Source organism: Orbicella franksi, chromosome 12 (assembly GCF_964199315.1).
Source record: "Orbicella franksi chromosome 12, jaOrbFran1.1, whole genome shotgun sequence".
In the NCBI taxonomy this organism is placed as follows: Eukaryota; Metazoa; Cnidaria; class Anthozoa; order Scleractinia; family Merulinidae; genus Orbicella; species Orbicella franksi.
The window spans coordinates 5,197,356-5,224,210 of NC_138156.1; the positions used below are offsets into that span (position 1 = coordinate 5,197,356).

General features: G+C 40.0%; 2 protein-coding genes across 5 annotated transcripts; both read right to left on the reverse strand.

Moving 5' to 3' along the window:
* Nucleotides 1-1,523: 1,523 nt before the first annotated feature.
* LOC145463103 (replication protein A 32 kDa subunit-like) lies at nucleotides 1,524-9,855 on the reverse strand. 2 transcript variants are annotated; one of them, XM_081446818.1, is made up of 10 exons: nucleotides 9,629-9,855; nucleotides 8,343-8,365; nucleotides 7,692-7,790; nucleotides 7,384-7,497; nucleotides 6,567-6,680; nucleotides 6,310-6,347; nucleotides 5,759-5,912; nucleotides 3,783-3,938; nucleotides 3,213-3,304; nucleotides 1,524-2,309 (listed from the first exon to the last, which is right to left on the reverse strand). In XM_081446818.1, the coding sequence occupies exons 1-10, from the start codon at nucleotides 9,681-9,683 to the stop codon at nucleotides 2,225-2,227; spliced, it is 930 nt and encodes a 309-aa protein (XP_081302944.1). In that variant the 5' UTR covers nucleotides 9,684-9,855; the 3' UTR covers nucleotides 1,524-2,224. The 2 variants fall into 2 exon arrangements, with proteins under 2 accessions (XP_081302944.1, XP_081302943.1); XM_081446817.1 differs by lacking the exon at nucleotides 9,629-9,855 and having other exon boundaries at nucleotides 8,343-8,805.
* Nucleotides 9,856-13,302: 3,447 nt separating this feature from the next.
* LOC145462859 (uncharacterized) lies at nucleotides 13,303-26,454 on the reverse strand. Of its 3 annotated transcripts, none has more exons than XM_081446496.1 (14): nucleotides 26,332-26,451; nucleotides 22,722-22,903; nucleotides 21,160-21,406; nucleotides 20,578-20,825; nucleotides 19,340-19,652; nucleotides 18,913-19,089; nucleotides 18,404-18,554; nucleotides 17,993-18,189; nucleotides 17,485-17,727; nucleotides 17,102-17,278; nucleotides 16,771-16,938; nucleotides 16,275-16,546; nucleotides 15,590-15,781; nucleotides 13,303-14,952 (listed from the first exon to the last, which is right to left on the reverse strand). In XM_081446496.1, exons 1-14 carry the CDS (start codon nucleotides 26,357-26,359, stop codon nucleotides 14,356-14,358), a joined length of 3,192 nt encoding a protein of 1,063 aa, XP_081302622.1. In that variant the 5' UTR covers nucleotides 26,360-26,451; the 3' UTR covers nucleotides 13,303-14,355. The 3 variants fall into 3 exon arrangements, with proteins under 3 accessions (XP_081302622.1, XP_081302623.1, XP_081302624.1); XM_081446497.1 differs by having other exon boundaries at nucleotides 22,722-22,900; nucleotides 26,332-26,422; XM_081446498.1 differs by lacking the exon at nucleotides 13,303-14,952 and having other exon boundaries at nucleotides 15,618-15,781; nucleotides 16,292-16,546; nucleotides 26,332-26,454.
* Between the last annotated feature and the right edge of the window lie 401 nt (nucleotides 26,455-26,855).

The following is a 26,855-nucleotide window of genomic DNA, read 5'->3' on the forward strand; positions in this document are numbered from 1 at the left end:
AGCCCGGGGGAGGGGGGGTGGGGGAGGAAAATTCCCACATAAAAAGGACAGAACTGCTCGTCGCACCTTTTAGGGGTTAAAAAGCTGTTTTGGTAGCTCTAAGAGTGTTAGTCCACAGTGAGAGCTTCTGCACTACCTTTAAGGGTATTAAGACCAAAAAATGACAGGAAATGTGTTGCCTTAGAGTTGGTACCTGTTAGGGGCGAAAGCAATTTAAGCCACAAAACAAGATCTTGGCACCTCTTAGGGAGCATCCCCGTCCATTCTAAATGGGAGGGAACTCCCATATGGAAGAGACGGGGTGCGTTAGGCAGGGACATCACAACCATAGTGAAACAAACTGGTTCTTTACGATTTTACGAACTGAAACGGTCACCATTTTAAAATTGTGTTTCAGACGGAGTCGACTTGAGGCACATTACAGTCCATCGTACGTCTCCCCTTGCAAAAGTTAACCTCAAAGATGTGGGAGACAAGCTAAGTCAACTGGTTCGAGAGGTCGGCAAACTGCAAGAACAACTTACAGCTATTTCATCCCAGACAAACGAAAATATCGGATCTGGACGAAGTGCAGTTCACATGTAGGATTCGGCAAGGCTTCCTCCGTGGTCATGAAATTCAAGATGGGACCACGTAAAACTCATTTTATCTCAAGCGAGCAAAGCCTTTGGATTACGACGGAACAACCAACCAAGGAGTGATTGGGTGCGCAAAAATACGTTATCAGTATATATCCCCGCGATACCGAAATCCAACACGGTTTCTGCTACTTGCACAACAAGCCCATTGCGTCATCCCACAGAAAGAAAACGGGGAAAAGCAAGGCTCTAATAAAGAGGTTAGATGGAGTCGAATTCCCAGTGAGCTATAAGAGGCATTAATTTTTAGAGCTTCTATAAACTTACCCTTACAATCCACAAGTTCAGTGTTATTCAAGTTACAAGGAGCACCATTCAGGATAGTTAACCAGAGCGCCAGGCTTAATTTCGGCGAAAAGTACAATGTTGTGTATAGTTGGCTTAGATGTAATATTTTCGATTACATAATGGAGAGTCATTAGAGAATAAGTATGAGAATTGACGTGGTAAACACCACGAGCGTTGTTAATGCCAGAATCGAACCGTCACAAGTAAGGTATCGCAGCTACATTAAGTCCCAACCAATCCGAGAACAGTTTTGAATTTTCGCGCGCAAGTAACAACCAATCCGGGTCAACACACCGTTCCCTGAAAAGCTACGTCATCAGAATGGAATTTTTTGGATCCAGCCTCAGAGCGTCTGTTAAGCAAAGGAAAATTTAGCACGCGGAGAAGCGCCTGCTTTCTAAGGTTGTGATGAGCAAAGACAAATATAGCAAGCGGAGAGAGGCCTAGTGTTTAAGGCTATGATGGGTAACCCGAGGACTGCTTTAAACGTCGCTGAGTTAACAACTTAGTAACTTTGTACCATTTTTTGTAGCCATTTAGGTGGTGTAACTATTAAAGCACGTGACATTTAAGTTTCAGAAGTATTGTACACTATACTAAAAAACAAATATTTATTTAAAGCATTTGCAACACCAACAATTTGTAAGAAGATGGAGTGTAACTACACTACAGAACAGGGTTGGTGGGCTGCAACTTGTCACTGTATCGGGAGGTTGAAACAAATAAAGCTTGTTTGAAGAATTGGGACTGTAATAGCGGCTTACAGGAACACAGTTAGGGTTCACTTTTTAGAATTCGCCTTTCCATGTTTCAGGAAATGTTCCCTGCTACTACAACAAAATAGACCGTTTAAAACGCTGTCATAGCACGTTACTGGAGATACAAACAATAGAGAAGTGCTGATTGAATGTTGAACGCAGTGTGTGTTAGATTTGTTTTGCTGAGCTCAATAACTGATTCTACATATTCACGCAAGCTGACTCAACAAATGACAGACGAAACTAAGAAATAAATCAACATGTCGCTTTCAACATGATGTGAAACAAAACCAACTGCATTGTTAGTATTCACGCGATTTCCCCGCCCTTTTTTCCCGCGCTTGGCATGCTTAGATAGATCTAAGCATGCTGTGATTGGCTACTAAACCTGAGATGCATATGCTTTGGTTACCGCTAAACAACAGTTCTTTGTACAGACTCTGTTTAGCCATTGGTAGCGATAAGGTAACAGGATAGACTTCCTGGAGGTATGTATTTAAAACATTTGCACAGAGTTTTGCTAAGTTTTGTCTGGAACAGTTAGTAACTGTCTGTAGATTTGTAATGATCGTCATCAATGGTTGAATAGATGTGTCCTTCGTTGCTAAGAAATTCCAATGTACTTCTGCAAAAAAGCAATTAAGTGTTATAAGAACATACAAAAAAGTATTAGAACATTATTTTGCCACAGAGAGACGTCTCAGTAAGAGATAACAGATTGACTAATCAGTGGCAATATTCGCCTGTTATCATGTTTAGGTTTCATGCAGTCTATAAATGTGACCACATTCAGTACAAAGTACACGGAGAATAAAAAAAATTGAGAGAAATATTAAGGCAAAATTATGATTTAATGAGATTAGATTGGTGTTGAAAGAAAATAACTTAAAAGGAAGAAGGAGGGGAGAAGGGGAGAAGTGCAGGTGGGCTGTACCTTGTTTGAATGGAAGGGGGAGTGATTTTTTTTTTTGGCCCTAATCTTTTCAACTAAAGAGAGTGCGTGTGAGAGGGTGGGGGGGGGGGGGAGGAGGGCAGGGGGGCAGGGCAAGCTAATACCCAAGATCCCCCCACTACTGTACATGTAAATCTAAAGTCTCAAGATTTCTCAGTCATGTGGGTTTGTACTATTTGTTTCCTAGTTTATTCCTTGCATATGTTTAAAAGCTGCTGGCAAACAAAGGATCATATTGTAACAGGGGTTTCCTTAACGTTTTCAGCAAGAGGGCAACTGGTTTTCACAGGGAGACAAAACTTTTTCAATTGAACCTCTTTATAAGAAAAACTCTCCTCTAGATGGTCAAACCAAGCAGGCAAAATTGTCCTCACAGACGGTCAATTTGCCCGCTGCTTGGCCCTTAATGCAACTCCTGTTGTAGGGGCACATGACCAATCCTACATGTAAGTTGTCATAACTGTTATCACTTTAGAATCTTTCATTTTGATGGCACATTGACATTGCAAACAGAACTTAGCTGCTGATTGGGCTCCTGAATCAAATACAAAAGTAACAGATAACTTCATATCTCACCTTATTTGTTGATCTGATGTTCTAACTTTCTGTTTAATTTCACCAAAGGACATGCCTTCCTCATGTTGACAGGATGTAATCATTCTGTGAATCTGAAAAGCAATAAATGAAACAGTAAGCCAGTGATGGAAATGATTGAACTAAATGCTTGAAAGATTTTGCAAGATTTCCTTCAATAAAAATGCTACTAACAAAAGATCCAAAACTTTCTCGTCTGAAGCAAGTGGCCTAGCAAATCCTTAAACTTACCAATCCTAACTGGTCATCATCAAACATTACAAGTAGTAATTCAATATTCCAAGTGTTCCTTTTTCAAGTTAATTCATTTTAAACGCCATTTAATATTTCCTGAATACTGCCTCCCAGCCCCCTCCCCCCCCCCCTCCCCAACCAAAAAAAAGATTTAATGTCATGTTCTACAAAGAGAAGCACCATGACTAGCTAAATATGTGACATTCAGCTACATTAGAAAAGATGTACTTGGAAACAGTTTCTTAAACCTTGTACACAGTTTTGCCCATAAACTTAATGCATCAACATGGCAACAAGATTTTAAGCATTTAACTTAACCTGATGTTGAATGCCACTAAGTCCTGCATTTGCTGCTCCAGCATTTCCTCCAAATCCTTGGTCCATCCTACCAGGAGTTGTCATCTGACCCTGGAAGCCACGCCCACCGGGAGTGGTGTTACTCATAGGGGTCCTCATACCAGACATTTGAGATAGCTAAGGTTAAAAATAAATGCATTGTTTAAAGGTGAGATAGCATTGGTAACTGTGAAGCATTGTGGAGTAAAAGGTAACAAAAAGGTAAAGTCTGCATGTGAGCCAAGTGACCCATCAGGCCGGAGCTTATCGCGTTTCTGTAGCATGAAGCAACTAGGAGTATTTCTACTCCCCCCTGGATGGGATGCTAGTCCATTGCAGGGTTACCCCCAGCATTAAGTTCGCCGGTACCCATTTATACACCTCGGTGGAGAGAGGCACTGTGAGAGTAAAGTGTCTTGCCCAAGAACACAACACAATGTCCCTGGCCAGGGCTCGAACCCGGACCGCTCAATCCGGAGACAAGTTCACTAACCATGAGGCCACCGCACCTCCCACGAAGCATTGTGGAGTAAGTCAGTGTATTGTATCCCAGGCTCAGACAACCAGGTGACTAATTTGTGATTTCAATAAAAGTAAGTCCCATACATAATCCCTCTAATAATCCCACTTTTAATAGTACCAGTACATGGTGATCATGAAACTCTTGCCTCTCAGAATACTCCAGCGTATAAAGTATTATTATATGGCTTTGGCTTGTGGCCGATATAACGCGCGCTCTGATTGGCTAAGAGCGAAATCTGAGCGGTCATTATGCAGCCGTAATGCCCACGGGCCGATTACGGATTATGCAAATTAGGAAGAGCCCGGCTCGGAAAATTCAAGTGCATTGAAACGATGAAAGTCGATTAAAAGCAGTAAGAGAAGTAAATTTAATTCCGAGTAGCTAAAAGTTTAGGGATATTTCCTTAATAAAATTTATATAGAAGTCGTTTTTGACTTACCAGTAACCTTGGCGAGCACTAGTGAAAAACAATCAAAGTTTGCCGAGTGTTGAGTAAAGCTAAAATGGCTAAGTGAAAAACACCATCGGCAGATGTGTCACGTATCCTGAGCAGAAAACCATGAAGAAACTTATAAGTTATCATCTTAGTCACAATAATTACCGAAATATTGAACTCCGTTTCAGTTCTCATCAAATAGATTCCCTCGCTTCAATACAAGCAAGTGAAAATCAGCTTCCAGGATCATCAGATGTAAACAATCGGGCAGTTTCTGTCGGTAGCAGTGTTTCTGATACCTGCAGGAAGTTTTAGATGCTCACAAGGCTTGAAAAGTTCATTCATAAGTCCCAGAATGAAGAAGGCCAAGATATGTTGTTGAAAACGAATGCGAAGATCGAGTTATTCTGAGCAGTGCATTCTGAAGCATTAGTATTTTCTTTCACCGAAAGACCATTGGTTTGGACCAGTTTGAAGCACTTTCTATCTTTTCTATATGCGTTGACGTTTCGCCACAAAAGTCGGAAAATCTCCCTCATCAAGTTGTGGCTCCACAATACTAAAATACCTTTTTGAGGGCTGTGACAATCATTTTTCCCATAAAGAATTACAGTAGTGAAGTTCACTAACTGTGTAGTTTTGCCCTGGGTTTGAGACGATGAATGAATCGGTAAACGCGCGCATCACTGGATGTAAATTGACGACTTCCGCTTGAATATTTTTTTTTTCTTCAATTCGTGAGCCATATAATAAACAACTTAATACCCTCAACCATTCGGTCGTTACGGGAAAATCTCAAACCTCGGCAAGACCTCAGTTTGAGATTTTCCCGTAACGACCTCACTCTCAGTTATTAAGTAGTTAGTAATGAAAAGGGCCATATTTATTACTGACAGTATGAAAGTTACACAAAGAACAAACAAAGTTTACAGTTTTAAAGTACAGCATGAATAGGATGATAATAAGAGCTATGAAACCTGAATATCAAACAGTTCTTACCTTGTTCAAAGCCAGGTGAGAATGAATAATGTCAAGCATATGATGTGTAATTTCATTGAAATCAAGCACAGGACTTAAGCTGAAGGCGATTAAACTGCGGCTATTCTCCTTGAAGGACTTTAAGTGACCCACAGCTCGTACATAGGTATTTTCTCTGAAAACAGAGGAAAACAGGTAGCACTTGTTAATCTTGTCCGTGTCAGGAGCCATCAATCTTGTATGTATCTCAATAGTCTTTCCAGGAACAAGTAAATGTAAACGAGGGAAAGCAAAATAAACAGGAATCAAGTACTTGTAGTTCTGTTGTAAACTGGGAGTCTACAAGCAGAAAAGTTGGGTTAAGAAGTCAATTGTTTTAGGTAACCAATGAATTAAGTCAGCAATGAAAGTCTCAAAAACTTGAAGCAAAACAGTAAAGCCAAATGCAAAAGGTTCATGCGGTCGATCAAAGCATATGTATTCACTAGGGAATTTGTGAAATTTTGGTTCTACAGTCCTTAGCCCTTTACTACATCCACCACTCCCTTCCTGCCCCATGATATCCAAAATACCTGCAAGAAGACCTTCTCTCTTTCTCCACATCACTTTCCTGTAAATGTTCATCAAAATGTATTAAAAGTGATTTAGTTACAAAAAGTACTCAGAGGAAAAAGGAGAGCAACAAAGTGTTGTCTGGTCCGTTCACACTTGGCAAAAGGGGGAAAACATCATAATGTTCAAAATAAAACCATTCTGCTACAAACTAAGGTGTCTTCCATGTACATGTGCGTCTATAAAATTATAAAGGTGACATCAACACAAGTCCTACCTCATTATCAAGCCACTTTCTCACTATGATGTCCTCCCCTGTCATGTCATTGATTGTGTACATTATATTTGTAGCAGACTCCTGTGCATCTCGAATAACACCAACTATTGCAACCTGTAAGGCAAATACAGCAAGCATAGATGTTAGGACTGATCTTCTTTTAGAATACTCTGAGCCACTTTTCCATGTCAGGACCTACACAAAATAACCATTGAAATTGAAGCAACAGTCTCTCTGTCATCAGGCGCAAACTCTGACTACATGTATGTATTGTGCAGAGACCTGGGCAGGAAGTCCTATAATAGGGATTTTCTGAGAAACAGAGTAAGGGGGGAGGGAACAAAGGAGCAGGCCTTTCTTGACGTTGTACTCAGCTCTGTTTGCCAGGTAATAACTTCTCTGTAGAGTACTCATGTATTTTCACAATGTTAAGCAAGATATACTCCAGTGTTGTCTCACCACTTGTTAAACTGGGCTGGCTTTTGCATACCCAGTTCATCATTCATTCTTAAAATCATTCAAACTTGTCGTAATTAAACAAAGGAAATGGTATTTGATCATCTTTAGCATGGATTTTCATGATTTTGTTTCATCCTTTCCTCTTTAGTTTAAGCTTTGATTGAGAAAATATGTCAAACACTCAAGGCAGTGTTTGGCCATATTTTCAAACACCTCAAGGTTTGTCAAAAATAGTCTGCTATCCATCATATTTTCAACTCTCTTCTCAGTTTTAAAAGGTGGGCAAACACATCATTTACAAATATATGTTATGTCAAATGTTTTGCTTGGATACAAATAAAAAAAGAGTGGCACAAACCTGATTCAACTCTATGTCTCCCAACTTGAATATATCCTCTGTTTGGTTGTAGGTTGCATTATGAAGCTGTTTGATTGAACATGGAAGAACCGACTGGGTTCTCATTGCAGAACGCTAAAAAATAAAAACATAGAATCATGGAATCAGCATTAATCATGCTTTTGGGTGGGGAGGATTGGCGGGGTGAGGTTGTTACGGGGAGGTGGCTAATAATTGGAATATTCTTTCATTAGTAGACAGAGGGATCTGTAACAAGGAGGGAGGTCATAACTGAAATTTCATGTTTTTTTACAGTGCTCATCACTCACCTTTTTTTCTTGTGAGTCTGTTGTAGGAGAACCAAATCCTCCACCATCTTGCATATAACCTCCTCCTCCAAAGCCACCACCACCAAAGCTGTCCATTGACTAAAAAAAGAGAAAAAATAAATTACTGACTTACATACACAGGTAACTGTAGAATAGCAAAACTTTTCAGTACACTTACTCAGCATAAGATAAGAGAGATAACTTAATCAGTATATTGCATAAAGGATATCTCTAATAACAAAACAGACTGAAAGATTATTTACATACAGTTGCATAGAAAAAATTTCAGAACAACTAAAGGTATAATAAACTAATGGATAACAATTACATTAAAATCACAAAATACCATTGTGAATACTACACAGAACACTAAGAGGAAGATTAGAGCAGAGCTCTCTGTGAATAAAATGGTGTCTTTCAGAGATATAGGTGTAAGGAAGTTCACAGCCATTAGCAATTACTTCAATTGTTTCCTTTCCCACGGTTTCCAAAGAATAGCACATAATTTGAGCTGATGACATTGTGTGAATAAACATGACAAATGACTGGCTTGCTAGAAATGTGTTAAGAAATGAGATCAATTTGTGTACAGAAGTGATTGATAATTACAGGTGTATGGTAATTTTCATTCAGTAGTTAATGACTGCATACCTGATATCCTCCACCAAACTGATCTAAACAAAATATACATAAAAAAGACAAAATAGTTTTAGTGCAGTTGGAAACTAAATGAACACAAAACAACATTACTAGGCCCAGTCACATGTGGTTTGACTGTCTTGGTTGTGGATCACAAGTTTGGTCGGCCAAAAACTTTTGATTACTTTTCTTACCCACAAAAAGGCTGTTGAAAATGCCCAGTATGTCTGAGCATACTGGCAATATTTCAAATAAAAACAATGAGTGGAGCGGTGATTTTAATAACCAATCAGAATATATATCACTAGATCAAGATCATGTGCCGTGGTGAAAAAACATCGACCAATGGTGGTCAGGTAATCACCAGTCAATTACCATTAAGCTTAATAATATTTCAGAAATAGAAAACATGTACCATGTTTCCACTGAGTTATAGAAACACAAGTAAAAGTTTGGCAGAGCGAGAAATGTGTTTCCACAGCCTTTTCGAGTTCTCCCAAACTTTCACCAGTGTCTCTATAATTCAATAGAAACAAAGAGAACATGTTTTCTACTTTTTTAGAAAACAACATGATAAAAAAAGAAAACAGCTTGTTTACTTTTATCATCGAAATGTAAATTCTCTTTGCTCGTGCCATCATTATGTCAACAGCTCATGCTAGTTCTGTGTTTCTATCGAGTTACAGAAACACGATTTTTAACCAATCAGCACCTGTATTTTCTTAGGGCTGTTTTCTAATGATTATTGGTGACATCCCACTGCAAATAAAAGGCCAACAGCACATTTAAATTTTATCTGATTTGTAGCAATATGTACTTGTAAGAATAATTTTCTGGTATGTTTTTAACCCATCTCTAGGTTACAACTGAGATCCACTGGTTTGTGTCGATAGATGCCCTGATTTCCCTAGCTTGGTAGCTTTGCAAGCGACCAAATTTAACTCGCAGTGTTTTCGTTCGATGATTTGTCATTGATTTGAATATCGATTGCAGATGCATTCTGGACGATCTTAAAATATTTACACCACCAAATATTCGGTTGCTGTGTTTGTTGTGAGCCGAGGTACCAAAGGCAAACCAAACCACGATCGTGTACGTAGAAAAGAAAGTTAAATAAAGGGGGAGAAAAGCCCTTCACAAACTATCGCACGTGTCGAACTTCGCATGCAAGTCGACAGATCATTTCAAAGATCTGTAAAAACGTGCTCGGTGATGTAACCAAAGTTAATGAAGACGGCGATATATGAAAGACTGCAGAAGCAAGCTAACACATAATGGAAAAAGAAAACTGCGCTTACTTGTATCGTTCCACATATTTGATTCTCTTGTCGGCAGAGTTCTTGTAAAACTCATAAAATGTTTGGGAAAACACGTTTCTCCCAGGAAGTCAAATCAGAGAGAATTTGGCGGGAAAGCAGATTCAACAAAGCGATCGTCCATTTAGACAAGGGTAAGACCGCTGACCAAGCATTAGGCCTAAGTAGGAAAATAGGGTTGGTATTTGGTGTAAGACTACGTATAATGTCCCGAGAAACACCCACACATTTGCTAGTAGTGCCGCCTATGTATTGGCTATAGCATTGCTATGGCTATAGCACTGACATAGTAGCGATAGTCGCTGTAGTACCTGTAGTAGCTCTAGTAGCTCTAGTAGCTGTAGTATCTGTAGTATCTGTAGTAGCTGTAGTATCTGTAGTATCTGTAGTAGCTGTAGTAGCTGTAGTATCTGTAGTATCTGTAGTACCTGTAGTAGCTGTAGTAGCTGTAATAGCTCTAGTAGCTGTAGTATCTGTAGTATCTGTAGTATCTGTAGCAGCTGTAGTAGCTGTAGTATCTGTAGTAGCTGTAGTAGCTGTAGTATCTGTAGTATCTGTAGTATCTGTAGTAGCTGTAGTATCTGTAGTAGCTGTAGTAGCTGTAGTAGCTGTAGTATCTGTAGTAGCTGTAGTACTGAGTAGCTGTAGTATCTGTAGTGTCTGAAGTAGCTGTAGAAGCTGTAGTATCTGTATTAGCTGTAGTAGCTGTAGTATCTGTAGTAGCTGTGGTAGCTGTAGTAGCTGTAGTATCTGTAGTAGCTGTAGTACTGACTAGCTGTAGTATCTGTAGTGTCTGAAGTAGCTGTAGAAGCTGTAGTATCTGTAGTATCTGTATTAGCTGTAGTAGCTGTAGTATCTGTAGTATCTGTATTAGCTGTAGTATCTGTAGTATCTGTATTAGCTGTAGTAGCTGTAGTATCTGTAGTATCTGTATTAGCTGTAGTATCTGTAGTATCTGTAGTAGCTGTAGTAGCTGTAGTATCTGTAGTAGCTGTAGTAGCTGTAGTATCTGTAGTATCTGTAGTATCTGTAGTATCTGTAGTAGTTGTAGTATCTGTAGTAGCTGTAGTATCTGTAGTATCTGTAGTATCTGTAGTAGCTGTAGTAGCTGTAGTATCTGTAGTAGCTGTAGTAGCTGTAGTAGCTGTAGTAGCTGTAGTAGCTGTAGTAGCTGTAGTAGCTGTAGAGCGGCAAGTAAAGAAAGTTCAATGCAGCACTTGGACTACTTACTAAGACACGGACCCGCACAGTTTGTCCAGAACTTTACCTCACGCCGCTCAAGTCATTAAAGCCTTTCAAATAACAATAACGAAAAGACTACTTTTTTATAAGATATAATACATTACTCACAGCGTGTTGAAAAATAGATAACATACAACAAAATTTAGATGATTATGCATGTGAAGGAAAACCCTGGGTACCAGAGGTTTTTTCTCGCCCGCGGGGGACAAAAATTCTTCGCTTCGCTTCGGGAGCACAATAGAGATATGACCGAAAACCGCGCAAGAAAAACCTCTGGCACCCAGAGTAGTGAAAGAATTTCTTGGAAAACAATTTAAATATACATTATATACATACTACAGCTACTGCATCTAACTATAGATACTACTGGTACTACATCTACTACAGATACTACAGCTACTACAGATACTCTAGATACTCCAGATACTCCAGATACTCCAGATACAACAGATACTACAGACACTACAGCTACTACAGCTACTACAGATACTACAGATACTACTGGTAATACAACTACTACAGATACTACAGCTACTACAGATACTCCAGATACTCCAGATACTCCAGATACTCCGGATACTCCAGATACTCCAGATACTCCAGATACTACAGCTACTACAGCTACAGCTAACAAATATGCTAGTTTTAAGAACATCAAATTTCCAAGGGGCATGTACGCGATGACGTAATTGTCATGAGACCGAAAGTGTTTTTGGGACACGTTGAATGTTATTATTTTGTATGAGAAGCCATATCGAAAATTTGTACGAAGTGAATCCTTCGGAATCCTTGTAATCCTCGGTTGGTAGAGTCTGAGACAGCCTAATCTTAAGGAGTAGAGCCTATAGAATCCACAATAAATACAGTCCAGAGGGAATTCTTGTACAGGGCAACTATCAGACCGATAGTTCTAAGATATAAACACTCTATTGTCTTTCTTTTTCACCACTAAATTTTCTTCCGTGCGCCAGTTCAAAAATCATATTGAAATACTTTCAACATTTTTAGATGAAAGCTGTGACAGCCAAGTGTAAAATTTGAGAAAGAAAACCGACAAAACCCACTTAATACGATTTCAATTCTTTGTTTTCTACAAAGCCGCTTGTTTACAGAAAATTTTTCACGGGCGAATACTATCCATCCGGGTATTTTCCGCGGATGGTCACTATGGGCTGATAGTGTCTCTCCGCGGACGAACACTATCGCACCACGTGATCAATTTAAACCAATAAGAATCGGAGAAAATTTAGTGGTGAGCTATAACGCGTGATAGTTGACCTCGTCAACTATCACGCATAGTTTTAGTGTAAATCTACTAGTCGTTCAAAACTTTAGCTTAATCCTCTTCACAGACACTTCCGCCCAGTCGGAAACGCCAAGAAGCAACCGTCATTTTGTTAACAAGGGCACACTGCTACGCTATTCACTATCTATCACAGAATAGATAGTTGTGGTGCCGTGGCCAATCAGAGAACGACATTCTTGATAGAACACTAGTAGATTTATACTAAGTGACAGTTGACGAGGGCGCAGTTGACACGTCGTCAACTATCACGGGTAGAAATCGAGAGCGAATAGTCCAATTGTTTTAGAATAAATCTACCAGTCGTTCAAAACTTTACCTAAATCCTCCTTACAGACACTTCGAAATCGCAAGGAAGCGGCCCTCATTTTGTTAACAAGCGCACACTGCTACGCTACTCACTATCTACAACAGAATAGATATTGAGTAGTAGCCAATCAGAGAACGGCATTAGCTGGCATTCGTAATAGTACGCTAGCAGATTTTTATACTAATTATTAGTATAGATACACTACAAAGTGAATACCACTCAGGCTATAAGGCTTGTGCAACCACCTGGTTCAAAAACCCTGTGGGAAAACCTCCAACCAAATGCAGGCACATGAATCTCTGGGGGCTAGAGATGACTTCAAGATTTCCAGACTTTCAAGCATGAATAAGTCCTAACATGAATTTGAAAGTTCGAGAGGTGGGATGAACACACGTGGGCTTTAGCGGCACACAGGCATTTCACACTAACAGGAAAATACCTACATTCCTTGCCACTGTCACTTGTAGTGCAGTTCAGTTCCGCCGAATAAAAATACATTCCTCGAACGGTGGCTTGTGTCGCAGACATCTGCAGACATACAAGATGATTTCGCCAGGTAAAGTAGGTCATTAGTATTGATCTTCATGGTTTTCACATGCCCAGATCTGTGAACTAGTCTGCAGATTTCCATTCTTTCTCAAGATAAACAGACTTTGCCCGAACCCAGGAATAAAAAAAACTTGAAATCGTTTTAGCGTAGATTACCATAAAGTTACGACCCTTGTTTCCACCCCCCCCCCTTCCCCACCACCGACTAATGAGTACAAGTTGAGTCATTAAACTCCAATACACGTACTGTCGTCAAATAGGATGTTTAGTTCATACATTCGCGCAAAAATGAAATTGGCTTCGCAAAAGCACCATTTCAGTTACAAAGTATTTTGACTTGATTAAGGATTTTATTCACACAATTATGACTTCGCCCAGACACAAAGTCTAAGCCGGTAGCTGATAACACAATAGAAAGTTTTCCTTCAACTGTAAGGGGAGACTCCTTAAAACGTTTTCCTTAAACGAAGTTAGATTTTACATGACGACTGGCAAAAAGTTTGTAATGTAATGTTCACACAAATAATTTCCTTCCCAAAACTACACAAAAGCTAAAAAGTCATCGCTATGTTATACTAATTCCTTACATGGACTGCAGCTTCTTAAAATGTATTGTAAGCGAGAGATACATCAGTTAAGCAAAATTCTCCAATTTTAAATGTAAAGGTACTATACATGCGCCACGCGAGCAAAATGAGCAAAATTTTGGGCGATGATTCTAATGAAAACCGCAAAACTACAGATTCGAAAAATTTGCGATCATTTTTATAGTTTTCACACGCTCAAACACTGTTGTTCAATTTTTAAACCCAGAATTTTATTGGATGGCGTTGGTGGAATTACTAAGACGCACTGTATGACACTGCACCTGCTTATCAAAACATGTTAACATCCTTCAACCTTAAACACAAGCTGGCCTTGATGCTAATTTAATATTAATGCTTATGGGGTACGCAGTATAATGTCACAAACTAATTACTTAAGTATACAATACCTAATTTAAAGTAAATGATTGCAAAAATCAAACAACGTAAATTAGAAGCGTAAAGCAGTAAGTATACAAATCACGACTATACACACTAATACTAATTCAAGATGTTCTGTTTTTCAAATTGAAGCTTTGCATCGGGAACTTCTCAGCTAACAAAGTAAGGTGCTGAGAGGGTGCCACGACGGCCGAGTGAGCACTGAGCACATTCTGCGTTTCAATCGCATTCTGTACAAGCATATTGTACAGTTTGCACGCAATCTGCACGCACTCTGGTTAAGAAAACACTCTAAAACTTTCCAATATCTAGAGATAAACTAATCCGTTTCCATAGGTTGTTCCAGCTGCTGTTCACCAGGAGCACTCGTCTCTACTTCACTTCCCAAGTGGGAAGGGTCCGCCGAGGCCTGGGTAATACTGTTTGTAGCGTGGAGTGCAGTTTGAACCTCCAGTACTTGCTGTTCGCCAGCGGTGACAGCGGCAGCAGCCACTTGAGTCTGCATGAGCTGCTGATCAGCGGTAGCTATCAACAGGTGAGGGTGTGACTGCGCGGCAGCCATGGCGGCCAGGATTTCGGCTGGTACGGTAATGCCCAGGGTGTCAGAAGCCTCCACCGTCACGTGGCCAGTCTGCATGGCTTCGCCGATCGCGGCCTGTACATCAGCGCTGGTAACAGTCGTGCCATCGGTCACCTCCATGATGTGCACATGCCCCGGTTGGATGCCTACAGCCTCTCCGACGGGCACCTCAGCACCCGAGGTGGGTATGTCCACTACTTGTGGCATGGTGGTGCTCACCACCGTCTCCACCACGGACTGGGCCACGTCGCTGGCAGAGATACCGGCACTGACTGCAGCTTGGGTGACAGGGTCCACCAACATGGAGGCTCGAACCGTATGGCTGTCTTGCAAGTGCTGTAATTAATGGAAGAACAGCGCTTGCTACTTTGATTTATACAATGTATCTCTACGTTAGAAACATGGAACGCGGAAATCTTAGATAAAGAAGTTTCACTCAATAATTTGGGGTTTCAGAATAGCACGAGACTTTCACGTAAGTTCCGTACCATTTTGCGGACTATCATTTATGATGTCTTGGAAAGGAATGTTATACTGACAAAGAAATCGTAAAAAATATTGTGCAATTCTCGTAACCTGGTTACAATGAAAGTCAATCATCCAATGTATATCGCAAAGAAGAACACAAAATTTTAACGCAATTCCAAGCTAAACGTTGTATTACTCTGAAAATTAATTGACTCAAACAACTGAAGTTGCAGTCATTTCTCTAAGGTGGTTTGGTTCTTGTTGAATAAGAGGCCCTACAAAATTCGGGTTATTGTAGCGGAATTGTAACAACTCGTAAAACTTATCCACAATTTTTTAGTTTCTCTTCAACTCCTATCAAATTTTCGCAGTCGTGTCATGATAATGAAACACGTGTCGGTTCATATCGACATTCTTCCAACGTGAATAACAGAAACTGTACGACTAAGCAGTAAGGAGAATTTTCGTGAACACGCCAACGAACGTTGAGCACTAGTACACAAACCTGCTGCATAACAGCGTCATCTTCACTGTGAGTGGTTTCTTCAACAGCCACAACACGTGGGGTGTCATCTCCCTCGGCGGCAGCTGCTACCACCGCTTCACTGACAGCTACCAAAGCCTCAGCTAACTGTACCTCAGCCTCAGTCCCCAGGTGACTGATGTTCACTGTGGACATGGTCTGCTCCGACAAAGTCTAATAAGGAAAGTAGAAACACGGGAAAATCTTAAAAAAATTATTGCATTTACTCTAACGATGGCGACAGAAAGGCTGCCGAAAATTCAGTATTTAAATTTTTTTTTGTAGGTCAGATGCAATTGCTTTTTACTGATGAACGTACAATAGTATAATTGTTCAGTCTACATGTAAATAACTGATTGCCGGGGTAGTCTGTTTCCTCTTTTGCTGGTAAGCACACGAGGCTTTTCCGTTCGTTTGTTCCTTTGCTTCTTTCTGTTGACGAGTCTGGAGCAGTCCCTAACTATTTTTTTCTTTTGATATGTGGAAAGATGTTGCAACCACGGCGTGAGGTGAGCGTCAGCAAATCCGAGGTCATTCCTCTCACCTACATGTAACTAGTAGTACAAGATAAATAAGGAAATCACTTTGATTTTATTCTTTTGTTTGGTTTAGTTTGTTTGGTTTAGTTTGTTTGTCTTTGGTTAGAAACTAAGGCCATACAGTGTACCTGCACTACAGATGTACATGTAGCCCCATGTGATCGTTCATCCAAGATCTCGGTGTCAGACTGCTCGTCCTTTTTGGTGCGGATTCTGACATGCCCGTCACCCTTGTTATGCACCTTCATGTGATAGCGGAGAGACGCCTTGCGAGAAAAGTCCTTCTCGCAGATCTCGCACTTGAAGGGCTTCTCGCCAGTGTGGATCCTGAGATGGTTGTTAAAATGGCTCCTGTGGTTGAACTCGCGGCCACACTGCTCGCATTTAAAAGGCCGCTCACCTACATCAAATACGATGAACACAAAAATTAAACACACTGAACAACCTTTCCAGCAACATTTCGCTACTGAAACAGAGACGCAGCCACTTTGTTAGGCTACATGCAATTCTCTTCCTCAATTAAAAGCTATAAGGAAAGGAAGTGGAGCGAAAGAAGAAAAGGAAAGGAAGAGAAGTGAAAGAATAGGGGGAAACAACGGGATATATTAAGAAACTGTTACATACCTGTGTGGGTTCGGATGTGTTCCTTCAGTGTGCTAAAGCGAGTGAACATCTTCTCACACTCGCCACACTTGTACGGCTTGTCCTCGCTGTGCACTGGCAAGTGAACTTTGAGATCGGTAGACCGAGCAAAGCGCCTTCCACACTCATTACACTCAAACGGCTTCTCCCCTGAAACAAACAAGCAAACCAAAGTTTTCTGTAAGAAGGCAAACAATACTACATTAGTGTCCTGTAATTCACATGCGATACGAGGTAAATAACATGGGGACAATGCAATCATGTTTTCCCTTTACTAAAAGATTTCAACAGACAGAAAAGCAATCAACCATACCAGAATGCACAATGGCATGACGCTTGAATGTGATAGTGGATATGAACTCCTTATCACAGAGGTCACATTTGAACGGCTTCACTCCAGTGTGTCGTCCCATGTGAGACTGTAGCTCGAGCTGGGTACGGAATGTCTTGTCGCACTCATCACATTTGAAGGGTTTGTCTCCAGTATGCACTGCCTGCAGAAACAAAAGAAGCCACCTCAGTGTTACTCCTTACCCGACAATAACCATTTCCAATATCTCTCTGCGATGTCACAACTGATTTTTAATTTAGTTCCAAAGGCACTCTTAAAATCTAAAGAATGGAAAGAGGCCAAAGAACTAACAAAAACACCCTTTCGAGGATGGGCGATCCTTTCATAAGAATTGGTTATTCCACTTGCCTGATGAGACTTGAGCCCAGTCTGAATGGCAAAGCCTTTACCACACACATCACAAACGTAGGGCTTTTCTCCAGTGTGGGTCCTTATATGATCCCTCAGTCGAGCTGGTCGAGTGAACTGCTTTGGACACATATCGCACTTATAAGGCTTGTCACCACTGTGGGTGAACTTGTGCTTCACGAGGTCAAACGACTGGATGCAGGCAAAGTCACATTGATCACATTTGAAAGGTTTCTCCCCTGAAAGAAAATTTAGCCCCACAGGATCAGAATATATTTGGAGATTGATCCAATCAATATTTGATGGTCAGGATAAATACTGTAAGTTGAATGATTGCATTAACCAGATTTAAAATACCGGTAACTGAAGTTTGAATCATAAAACTTACGCTGCTCTCGACTGTTGACAGCAGTAATCATTTTGACTTCAATATTGCTCTTGACTGAAGTTGTACAGTAGCATGGATGGTACAGTACATGTATACAGTGTATGTGTATGCCTCACCTGTGTGAATACGATAATGTCGTTTGAGGTCGTCATAGCGGATAAAGGCTTTCTCACATTGATCGCATTTGTGAGGCTTTTCCCCGGTGTGCCTGAACGCATGACGTGACAGCTCTGCAGGTGTCTTGAAAGCCTTGTCACAGCCTTCCACCTCACACTTGTGGGGCTTCTCTTCCTGATGAACTCGGCGATGAACCCTACCAAAACCAAGATACACACAATTAGAATTCAAACAGAGCAATTTGGTGGGAGTCAGACCAATTTTTACTTCGGGGTGGGAAAGGCATGTAGTAGGTACCGTCCCCTAGTTTGTTTCCCCACCCAACCAAGCCAAGAACGTACAGACCATTACACTCAGCATCCAATAGAAAACATATAAAAAACTACTTTAAAATAGAATGTTACAATTACCTTAGTGATCCGGGGTTGTTAAATGCCTTGCCACAAGCTTCATGATCACAAATGTAAGGTCTGTCCTCTGAATGTGACAGAACATGGGATCGCAGAGAGCTGGGGTTGTTAAATGCTTTGTCACAGTACTCACACTCATATGGCTTCTCACCTGTACAATCATAGCACAATACACCTTGAGCACTTACATTGTGCTAGGGAAAAACTGGCACAAATTTAAAATAGAGAATTATTCTCAATGAAATGATCACAAATCGCTTATTTCCAAATGCTCTGGGTGCGATGTTGCAGCCTCAATAATTATATATTGAACAATAAATCAAAAAAGTCAAAATTGCTTTCCATTGACAATAAAAGGTACATGTACTTGTACTTGTGTAGTACAAAGTATGCCACTGCACCCTATTGCATATTGTGTACAATAATTATGTTGATCTGCAAAATTTGTCAAACTAAATTTCTTATGAACTGCCCAAAAGATAATAATATCACACATGTAATTATTGTACCTGTATGAATGAGCATGTGCTGACGCAGGTTGCTGGCATAGTTGAAGATCTTGCCGCACACATCGCATTTGTGCTGCTTCTCACCAGAGGCATGTTCTCTCATATGTCCGTAATATGACCATGAGCGAATGTAAGATTTCCCACATATTTCACAGGTGTATTTGGGTTTGCCATCCTCTAAGAAATGTAAACACAGTGGTGCTGTAATCGTAAAACAATTTACAGCACTGACATTTGTCACATCTACACCATGAACAGCACCATGTGATACAAAAACATGCTGTGTTCATCATCAAACATGTACATGTACATTATACCATGTACAGTACATGTATTTGTAAAAATCTTCATGGTAAAGGAACATCACAATTTCAATACAATAACTTTGAAGGCTAAAGGCAGGGATGTAAAGCGAAATATAACTCACCATCACCCTCGTTCTCCTCTCCTTCATTTCCACCTTCTGCCCCATCCACTGGCGTCTCTATCACAGCAGGATGAACAGTGACAAGAGTGGCTCCCTGCTCTTGAGCTACAGCAGCAGCCGCCTCTGCACTGGTGGCAGCAGCAATAATAGCCTCTGTGTTGGTTGTTAAGGTAGTGGAACCAGTCGATACCCCTGTGTCTGTTTGTGATGTTGCCAAAGCTGACATCTGAGTGACACTTAATGGCACTTGAATGGTTTGGCCACCAGGAAGCTGGATTGTTTGGCTTGTTGCTCCTGGTTGTGAGGGACTTATCTAAAACGCAGAGGGTAAAGGTACACTGTAAAGTCTGCATAGAACCAAGTGGCCCAATTTCAGGCTGGCACTTACATGTACGAATACTCTGGTTTCAGGAGCATCAAGCACCTAGGAGTATTTCTACTCCACCCTGGATAGGACACTTGTCCATCCCAGGGTTACCCCTACATCAAATTTGTCAGTACCCATTTATACACCTGGGTGGAGAGAGGCATAATGGAAGTGAAGTAACTTGCCCAAGAATGCAACACAATGTCCCTAACCAGGGCTTGAAACCCAGTCTGCTGAATCTGGAGGCAATCACACTAACCATGCAGAGGCCACCATGCCTCCACAGCTAGACGGGTAAAACTGTGCAGTGTGGAGCAATACATATGGGTTATTGACCAAGTGTGAGGTCAAGATAGCTGGATATCGGCCAAGTTCTTTTTTTGCGTGATTATGGACCAAGACGGAGTCGAGGTTCATAAACACACAAAAAAAGAACGGGTCAATATCCAGCCATCTTGACCGAATAAGCTTGGTCAATAAAGGAATTATTATATGGCTTTCTGGGAAATTTCTCTGGCGGGACACGGTGGGTAGTCCCGAGCAGGCAAGATGGCTCCATCTTGCCCGCTTGGGTAGCCAATCACAGTGTAGGATTTGATTCATCTTGCCCGCTCACAGAGCTAGCCATATAATTAAGGTTGTTATCGAACACCTTTCAACTCTAATTTACTATTTCTGTGCAGCTGCATACATGTGTACAATGAACATTAATGTATATCTGGAGTAAGAATATTTAAAAAGTACCTTAGATTTCACGATATACATGTACATGTAAGTACTGTATTGTGTCAATTTCATCCACACTCATATATTTAAAAATGCATTAATTTAGCATTATGCTGCTAAACACAAGTGTGATTCAAAGTCTCACCTGTAAGGTAGCAAGTGGCATTTGACTAAGAGTAGCCTGAAGTGAGTTAAGAGTGCTGGGATCTGCTGATGTGACAATCGGAATGAACCGAGCAGGAGACTGGTGCTGAAGGTACTGTATGTCACCTGTGGCAGACTGGGAAAGAACTTGAACTGCTATCATTTCAGCCTGCATGGTGGAGAGTGTGGCCTGGTCCATAACTTGAGACAGAACTGATGTAGGTATTGTCGTAACCTCAGTGGAAGATGCTGTGGAATAAAAGTTCCATAAATGCATTACAGAACATTCACAAGGGTTTCATTGACATTTTCAGAAGGAGGGCCAGTGGGTAATTCACAGGTGGGCAAAACTTTTTGATCTGAACTTTTATATACGAAAACCTTTCTTCTAGATAGTCAAACCAAGTGGGCGAGATCATCCTCACAGCCAGTCAATTTGCCCAGTACCCTTAATGAAAAAATTTACAGTTTATATACTGTATTGTTGACTTAAATTGAAGGGAAAAAAAGGTTAAACATTTCCAGTCATTACAATTGAACCCAAGAAACATCTGAATGAGCCACTGAAGAGCTCTGACATTACCATTATCGATAACCATCTCCTCCTGAACCAGGCTAACCTGCCCATCACTGGAAGTCACCTCAGTACCACTCCCTGCCTCCACTACCTCCAGGTACACTGCTGGTTGGTCTCCCTGCCCAGACTCCATGTTGGCACCTGGCTGAATTGCGACATACAAGGTTTGAGGCTGCTGTGCATCAGTGTCATTCCCTGATGTTGCAACTTCTTGAGGCTCCACCTCGGTTGCTGAAACAACTTGGTTATTATCCTAGAAGTATTGGACAGAGTGTGAATTATTTAACAAATAGAAACCATGTTCTCTGTGTTTCTATGGAGTTTTAGTATAAATCTACCAGCGTTCTATCACAAATACTGCTCTCTGATTGGCTACACTACTCACTATCTATTCTGTGATAGATAGTGAGTAGCATATATAGCAGTGTGCACATGTTAACAAAATGACGGCCACCTCTTGGCATTTTCGAAGTGTCTGTGAAGAGGATTTAGATTCATGAAGTTCTGAATGACTAGTAGATTTATACTAAAACAATTAAATTATTCACTCTTGATTTCTATGCGTGATGGTTGACTCGGGTGTGATAGAAATCTCCAGGTCATAATCTAATTGCTTAATAGAAACAAAAGTGGAAGTTTAGGAGAACAAGAAAACATGAGCCCAGGGGCGACTGTTTCCACAGCTTTTTTGAGTTCTCCTAAACTTCCACACGTGTTTCTATAACTTGATAAAAACTTGGAGAAAATGTTTTCTTTTTCTTTTAGAAAATTTAATGACAAAAAAAGAAAACAAATTGTTTACCCTGATCATCAAAAATGTAAATTCTTTTTGCTTGCGCCATCATTACGTCAACAGCTCGTACTAGTTCTGTGTTTCTATCGAGTTATAGAGACACAATTTTACATCAATCAGCATCCTCATTTTCTCTGGGCTATTTTCCAAAAACTTATGGCTACTACTTAATCGATATAAAATTGTATTATGCTTTTATCTACAATCATGGACAAAAATCTTCACTTTTGGCGCTTTTGCGTACACGCCACTGAGGCGCGAATACAACTTCACCTGCCTAACCTCACCCCCCACCCCCATACAATGTTGAAAACTACTACGTGCAATTTCAACTGATTTTCAACATTGTGTTGGGTGGGGAGGGGGGACAGCAACCCATTTACAAAGGATATAGCAGCATTTTCTTCATACTTCAGTTCTAAAACACAGATAATCCGTTACATTACATAAGTGTCCCAAGGACTTTTGTCCACAATTGTAGGACCCTGTACTATCAATGAAGTCTGTATTTTTTAGCCTCATCAAGGTTAACAATATTATTTTAAAAAATCTGAAACAGATCTGAAACCTGTTATAACAAGCCAGGTAGTAATAATGATAAAAACTTGATTGATGTGCCAGTAAAAGTGGCTAACATGTACATGTAGCTGAAGGATCACCCTATACCGCATAAGACAGGGAACACCTACATGTACGTGTAACTAAATTTAAATTTCAAATTCAATAAATAAAAACTCAGAATAATAAAAATAATTATAAAGATTGATCTATTTACCTGCTGATCTGCTGTGACAGCTGAGCCATCTGCATCAGAACCCTGCTGTGCTTGTGGTCCTTGCTGTAATACTTGCTGTTGTCCTGTGTTTGATGCAGTTTTAACAGATGACAGATCTGATGTTCCTTCTGTCTCTGCATTGGATTCCAATGCTGTTTCGTCTGTTGACACCTCTCTAGCTGCTGGTAAACATAAGGGAGAGGCACATTTCCATGTACTCAATATTCAGAGTGAAATAAGTAAAACTCAAGTAATCCTGCAAAATTTTGTACATTATTATTATGTGACATGGCGACAAAAAAGGAACCTACATATAAGTATGTAAATTATTTTGTTCATTCTTTTTTGAGATAAATTAATGTACCTACAATACTCTTTTTGTTTTTACAGTCCTTCAGATTCCATATGTGTTTACTTAGTTCAGTTACGTTTCTGTACTATTCGTTTCTGAAACGTTCGTTTCGGTACAGAAATGTAACTGAACTAAGTAAACACGTATGGAATCTGAAGGACCGTAACATAAATTACGAAATCAAATGGAGGAAAGTAAAACAAGCGAAATCGTATTCAAACATCAACAACAAATGTAATCTCTGTTTATGGGAAAAGTTTTTCATCATTTGTAAACCAGAAATGGCAACACTAAATCAAAGAAACGAAATGACATTGACCTGCAGACACTCTAAGAAATATCTGTTAAGTAATGTGATCGCTTAATCGTATTTTGTATACAAGACCGTCACACTTCCATCACCCAATAACATCTCGACATGTCATGCTGTAAGGCATTGTTCCCTATTTTAAATGTGTATATCTAAGATTGTAACCGTTTTTTCTGGCAGTTGCCTGATGTTTGCTTCGCAAGAAGCATGAAACTTAGAGTAGCGAATAAATGTGTTTGAATTAGTCCAACTCCATAAATCTATCTATAAAAAAATGTATATATACAGCTTATATGCCTATAACTCATGCTTTCACAAGCTACATACATACATACATACATACATACATACATACATACATACATACATACATACATACATACATACATACATACATACATACATACATACATACATACATACATACATACATACATACATACATACATACATACATACATACATACATACATACATACATACATACATACATACATACATACATACATACATACATACATACATACATACATACATACATACATACATACATACATACATACATACATACATACATACATACATACATACATACATACATACATATATACATACATACGTTATTTGCAACTCCCCAATGGGGCTTTTCAGTTACAAAAGGAATAAAAAAGATAAAAATATGTCAATTAAAATGAATAAACAAAATGGGAAACGAGTCTAAAATTAATGTACTACTAGGGGACAAAGAAACACTGCTGAGTCTTGATGGGAGTCAAACCCTTGACCTGCACACCAGTTGTATGTTCTGAGTTACATGAAGGAGACTTGTTGCTACAGAGCTTTATCATTTACTTGGTTATACTGTATGTGACACTAACACAGACCGTCAAACCTGTATATAACAGCCACCCTCAGGACTTGAGGAACTGGCCACTTTATACAGGTGGCCACTTAATATAGTTTCACTAAAAATACCCACTGGGCATCGTCTAATGTCAGTTTTAATGACTTCGTGATACAGTATGGTACTATACTTCAGCATTTGCGGACAACTGGGAAGCATTAACGATACTAAATGGGCGATTGTAAGCTTAAAGAAGTTTTGCACTTGTTATTTCTTTATAGTGTTGATGGATTGCACTTCAAACACATAAAATGGCATGTGGCTTAGTTTCCATTCAAAATAATAAAGAAAAGCAAACATAGGACTGCTAAAGGGTGGCCGCCTAATACAGGCAACAAATACAGCATTTGTATGGGCAAAAAAATCAGGACTTTAAAAACTGGCTGCTTAAAGGAGGGTGGTCGCTTAATACAGGGTCGTTATATCCAAGTTAGACTGTACATTTGAACAGAGTACACTCAAAAATTCTGCTAAAATTTTCATCAAGTAGAACTTCAATCACAGCTCATAAAACAATGTTTGATACATGTCAATGACAAAATTCTGATTGGTTTTGGGCCTTTTCCATGTTTGTTTTGCCACAGCACATACATCTGGGGAAATTGATAATGCTCATACTTTGAAAATGAAAATGGAAATGGCAAATGTGGCATGCTTTGAATTATAAATCCCACATGTTGGCAAAAGTAATTGATAAGCCTCTAAAATAATGGTGTCACATTCAAATCATCCTAGCTATGTTGTGGAGGAAGTATTCTCTTTGAATGTAAAGTAAAACTTTATTCAAACTCTGTGGTGCATTCAGCTCAAGGTAATCAACTATTAAGTTTAAGAATATAGCTTAAGATATTTTTAAGAAGACCACTACATGTATGTTGATTTACAAACTGGTGAACAATTAATTGCACTTCTAACAATAGTTTTAAGATCAAAGGCTACATGCACTCCAGGCATCATGTTTAAATGTTTCAACTTCAGCAAAATTGACTGAAATCCCTGGGACCACACTTTGACTCTGCATTCCAAGTCACTTTCGCAAAGTTCCGACTGACGTATTTCGCTACCAAACACGAGAAAATTTGCAGATATGTATCAAATCGGCTCCAAAACGTCGATGGATAACTTCAAATTTCCACAAGGACTATATATTCAACCAAGGGTATGAAAAAAGACAAACGACATTTCGTAATACTTGCCGATCGCCACCACACAACTTCAAATTGAATTTTTAATATCACGACGGAACGCGAAGAAACCACTCCTTGTTGCGTGTGGAACCGTTACGAAATACCCTTTGTGAAACACAACCGGCTTCAATAAGTAAAATGACAAATAAGATTCAATTCGAAATACAACCACATTTGGAAAAGTACACATAATGTGAACGTCGATCCTTCGAAAGAAGGAGAGCGGCTAACACAACTCTACAAAGCCCGAATAAACGCTCAAAGAGTGAAACAAAAGTAAAATATGGCGCCGATCGCTCTGCCGTTGTTTGAGCTTCCAGGGCTTGCAAGTAGAGAACGAAAGTTGAAAAGAATTGGTGCCTCTGCTTCGAATCTTCTCGCCCTTTACTCCTCTTCACTTTCTAGTCGATGGAAAACGATCAAAGTAGAGAAATCTTTAGGAGGGTCAGCGGAAATCGTAGTATCTTCCACAAATAATCCCGCTGACCTTCCCAAAACGACAAACAACGCGGTCAACCTCATGGTTGGCGGAGGGTCCTCATATATTCGCTGTTTTTGCACGCTTTTCACTTCCATGTGGTAATTAACTAACTCAAGGAAGGATTTAAAGCATTCGTTAAGAGTTATAGAGTTGTTTCACACGGCAAGTAAGTGTGTTTAGGCCGCGAAAAATCGTTTGCATTTGTAACGACTCCGAAGCGAATTTTGGCGGGCACACTTTACGGGCCAGTTTTGAATTCGTAGAGTTCAAGATTTGTATTTGGTTGACTGAAAAGGCGTAAAAACGGCTACTTCAAATTCGTCTTTGACTTTTTCCAATAAAACCGACTCTAAATTTTGTTTTCTAGTCGCCTTACCTTCTTCTTGGTTGCTTGAAGACGCCATGTTCTGACGAATACACCCAGAATCCTTTGCGAGACGTTCCTTATTACCTCTGGATCGGTCTCCTGGCCCTCTCTGGACTTTGAACAATATTTTGTACCATCATCATAGCTTCTTTAACAGTAAAAGTTATATCTTTGAAACTCGCCAAGAGTGGGCAATCTCTTCCTCTGAGCCATTATAATGTCATTATCTTGTACTCTTATTACTCCCGGCCGATCCCATCTTGGCCGTTCAGTTTTTCATTGCGGCCGTTCAGTTTTTCACACTATGACCGCTACGAGCTTATTCAAGTATAGTAGCCTGTAAAATTTTGAATAAACGTTCGGTATTTTGAAAGATCTGTTGTCATCTTTGTAAGAAACCAATTTATTTCATTTTCTTTTTGCGGGGTAGTTAGCCTGCAGTGCAGGCGTCTTATTGGCGCGAGTTAGCGTTACAACCTTGCGACCGCCTTTTTAGACAGCCATGTTAGACGGTGGGGGATGGGGGAGGGGAA

Coding starts and splice junctions, on each gene's coding strand:
- LOC145463103 (XM_081446817.1), bottom strand. CDS start 8,438: ATGTTGTTTTGTGTTCATTTAGTTTCCAACTGCACTAAAACTATTTTG. Junction 6,681..7,383: donor GAGACATAGAGTTGAATCAG/GTTTGTGCCACT, acceptor TTTGCCTTACAG/GTTGCAATAGTTGGTGTTAT. Junction 3,939..5,758: donor CTCACCTGGCTTTGAACAAG/GTAAGAACTGTT, acceptor TTTTAACCTTAG/CTATCTCAAATGTCTGGTAT.
- LOC145462859 (XM_081446496.1), bottom strand. CDS start 26,359: ATGGCGTCTTCAAGCAACCAAGAAGAAG. Junction 19,653..20,577: donor TGCCACTTGCTACCTTACAG/GTGAGACTTTGA, acceptor TCTGCGTTTTAG/ATAAGTCCCTCACAACCAGG. Junction 17,279..17,484: donor GCTCAAGTCTCATCAGGCAA/GTGGAATAACCA, acceptor TTCTGCAGGCAG/TGCATACTGGAGACAAACCC.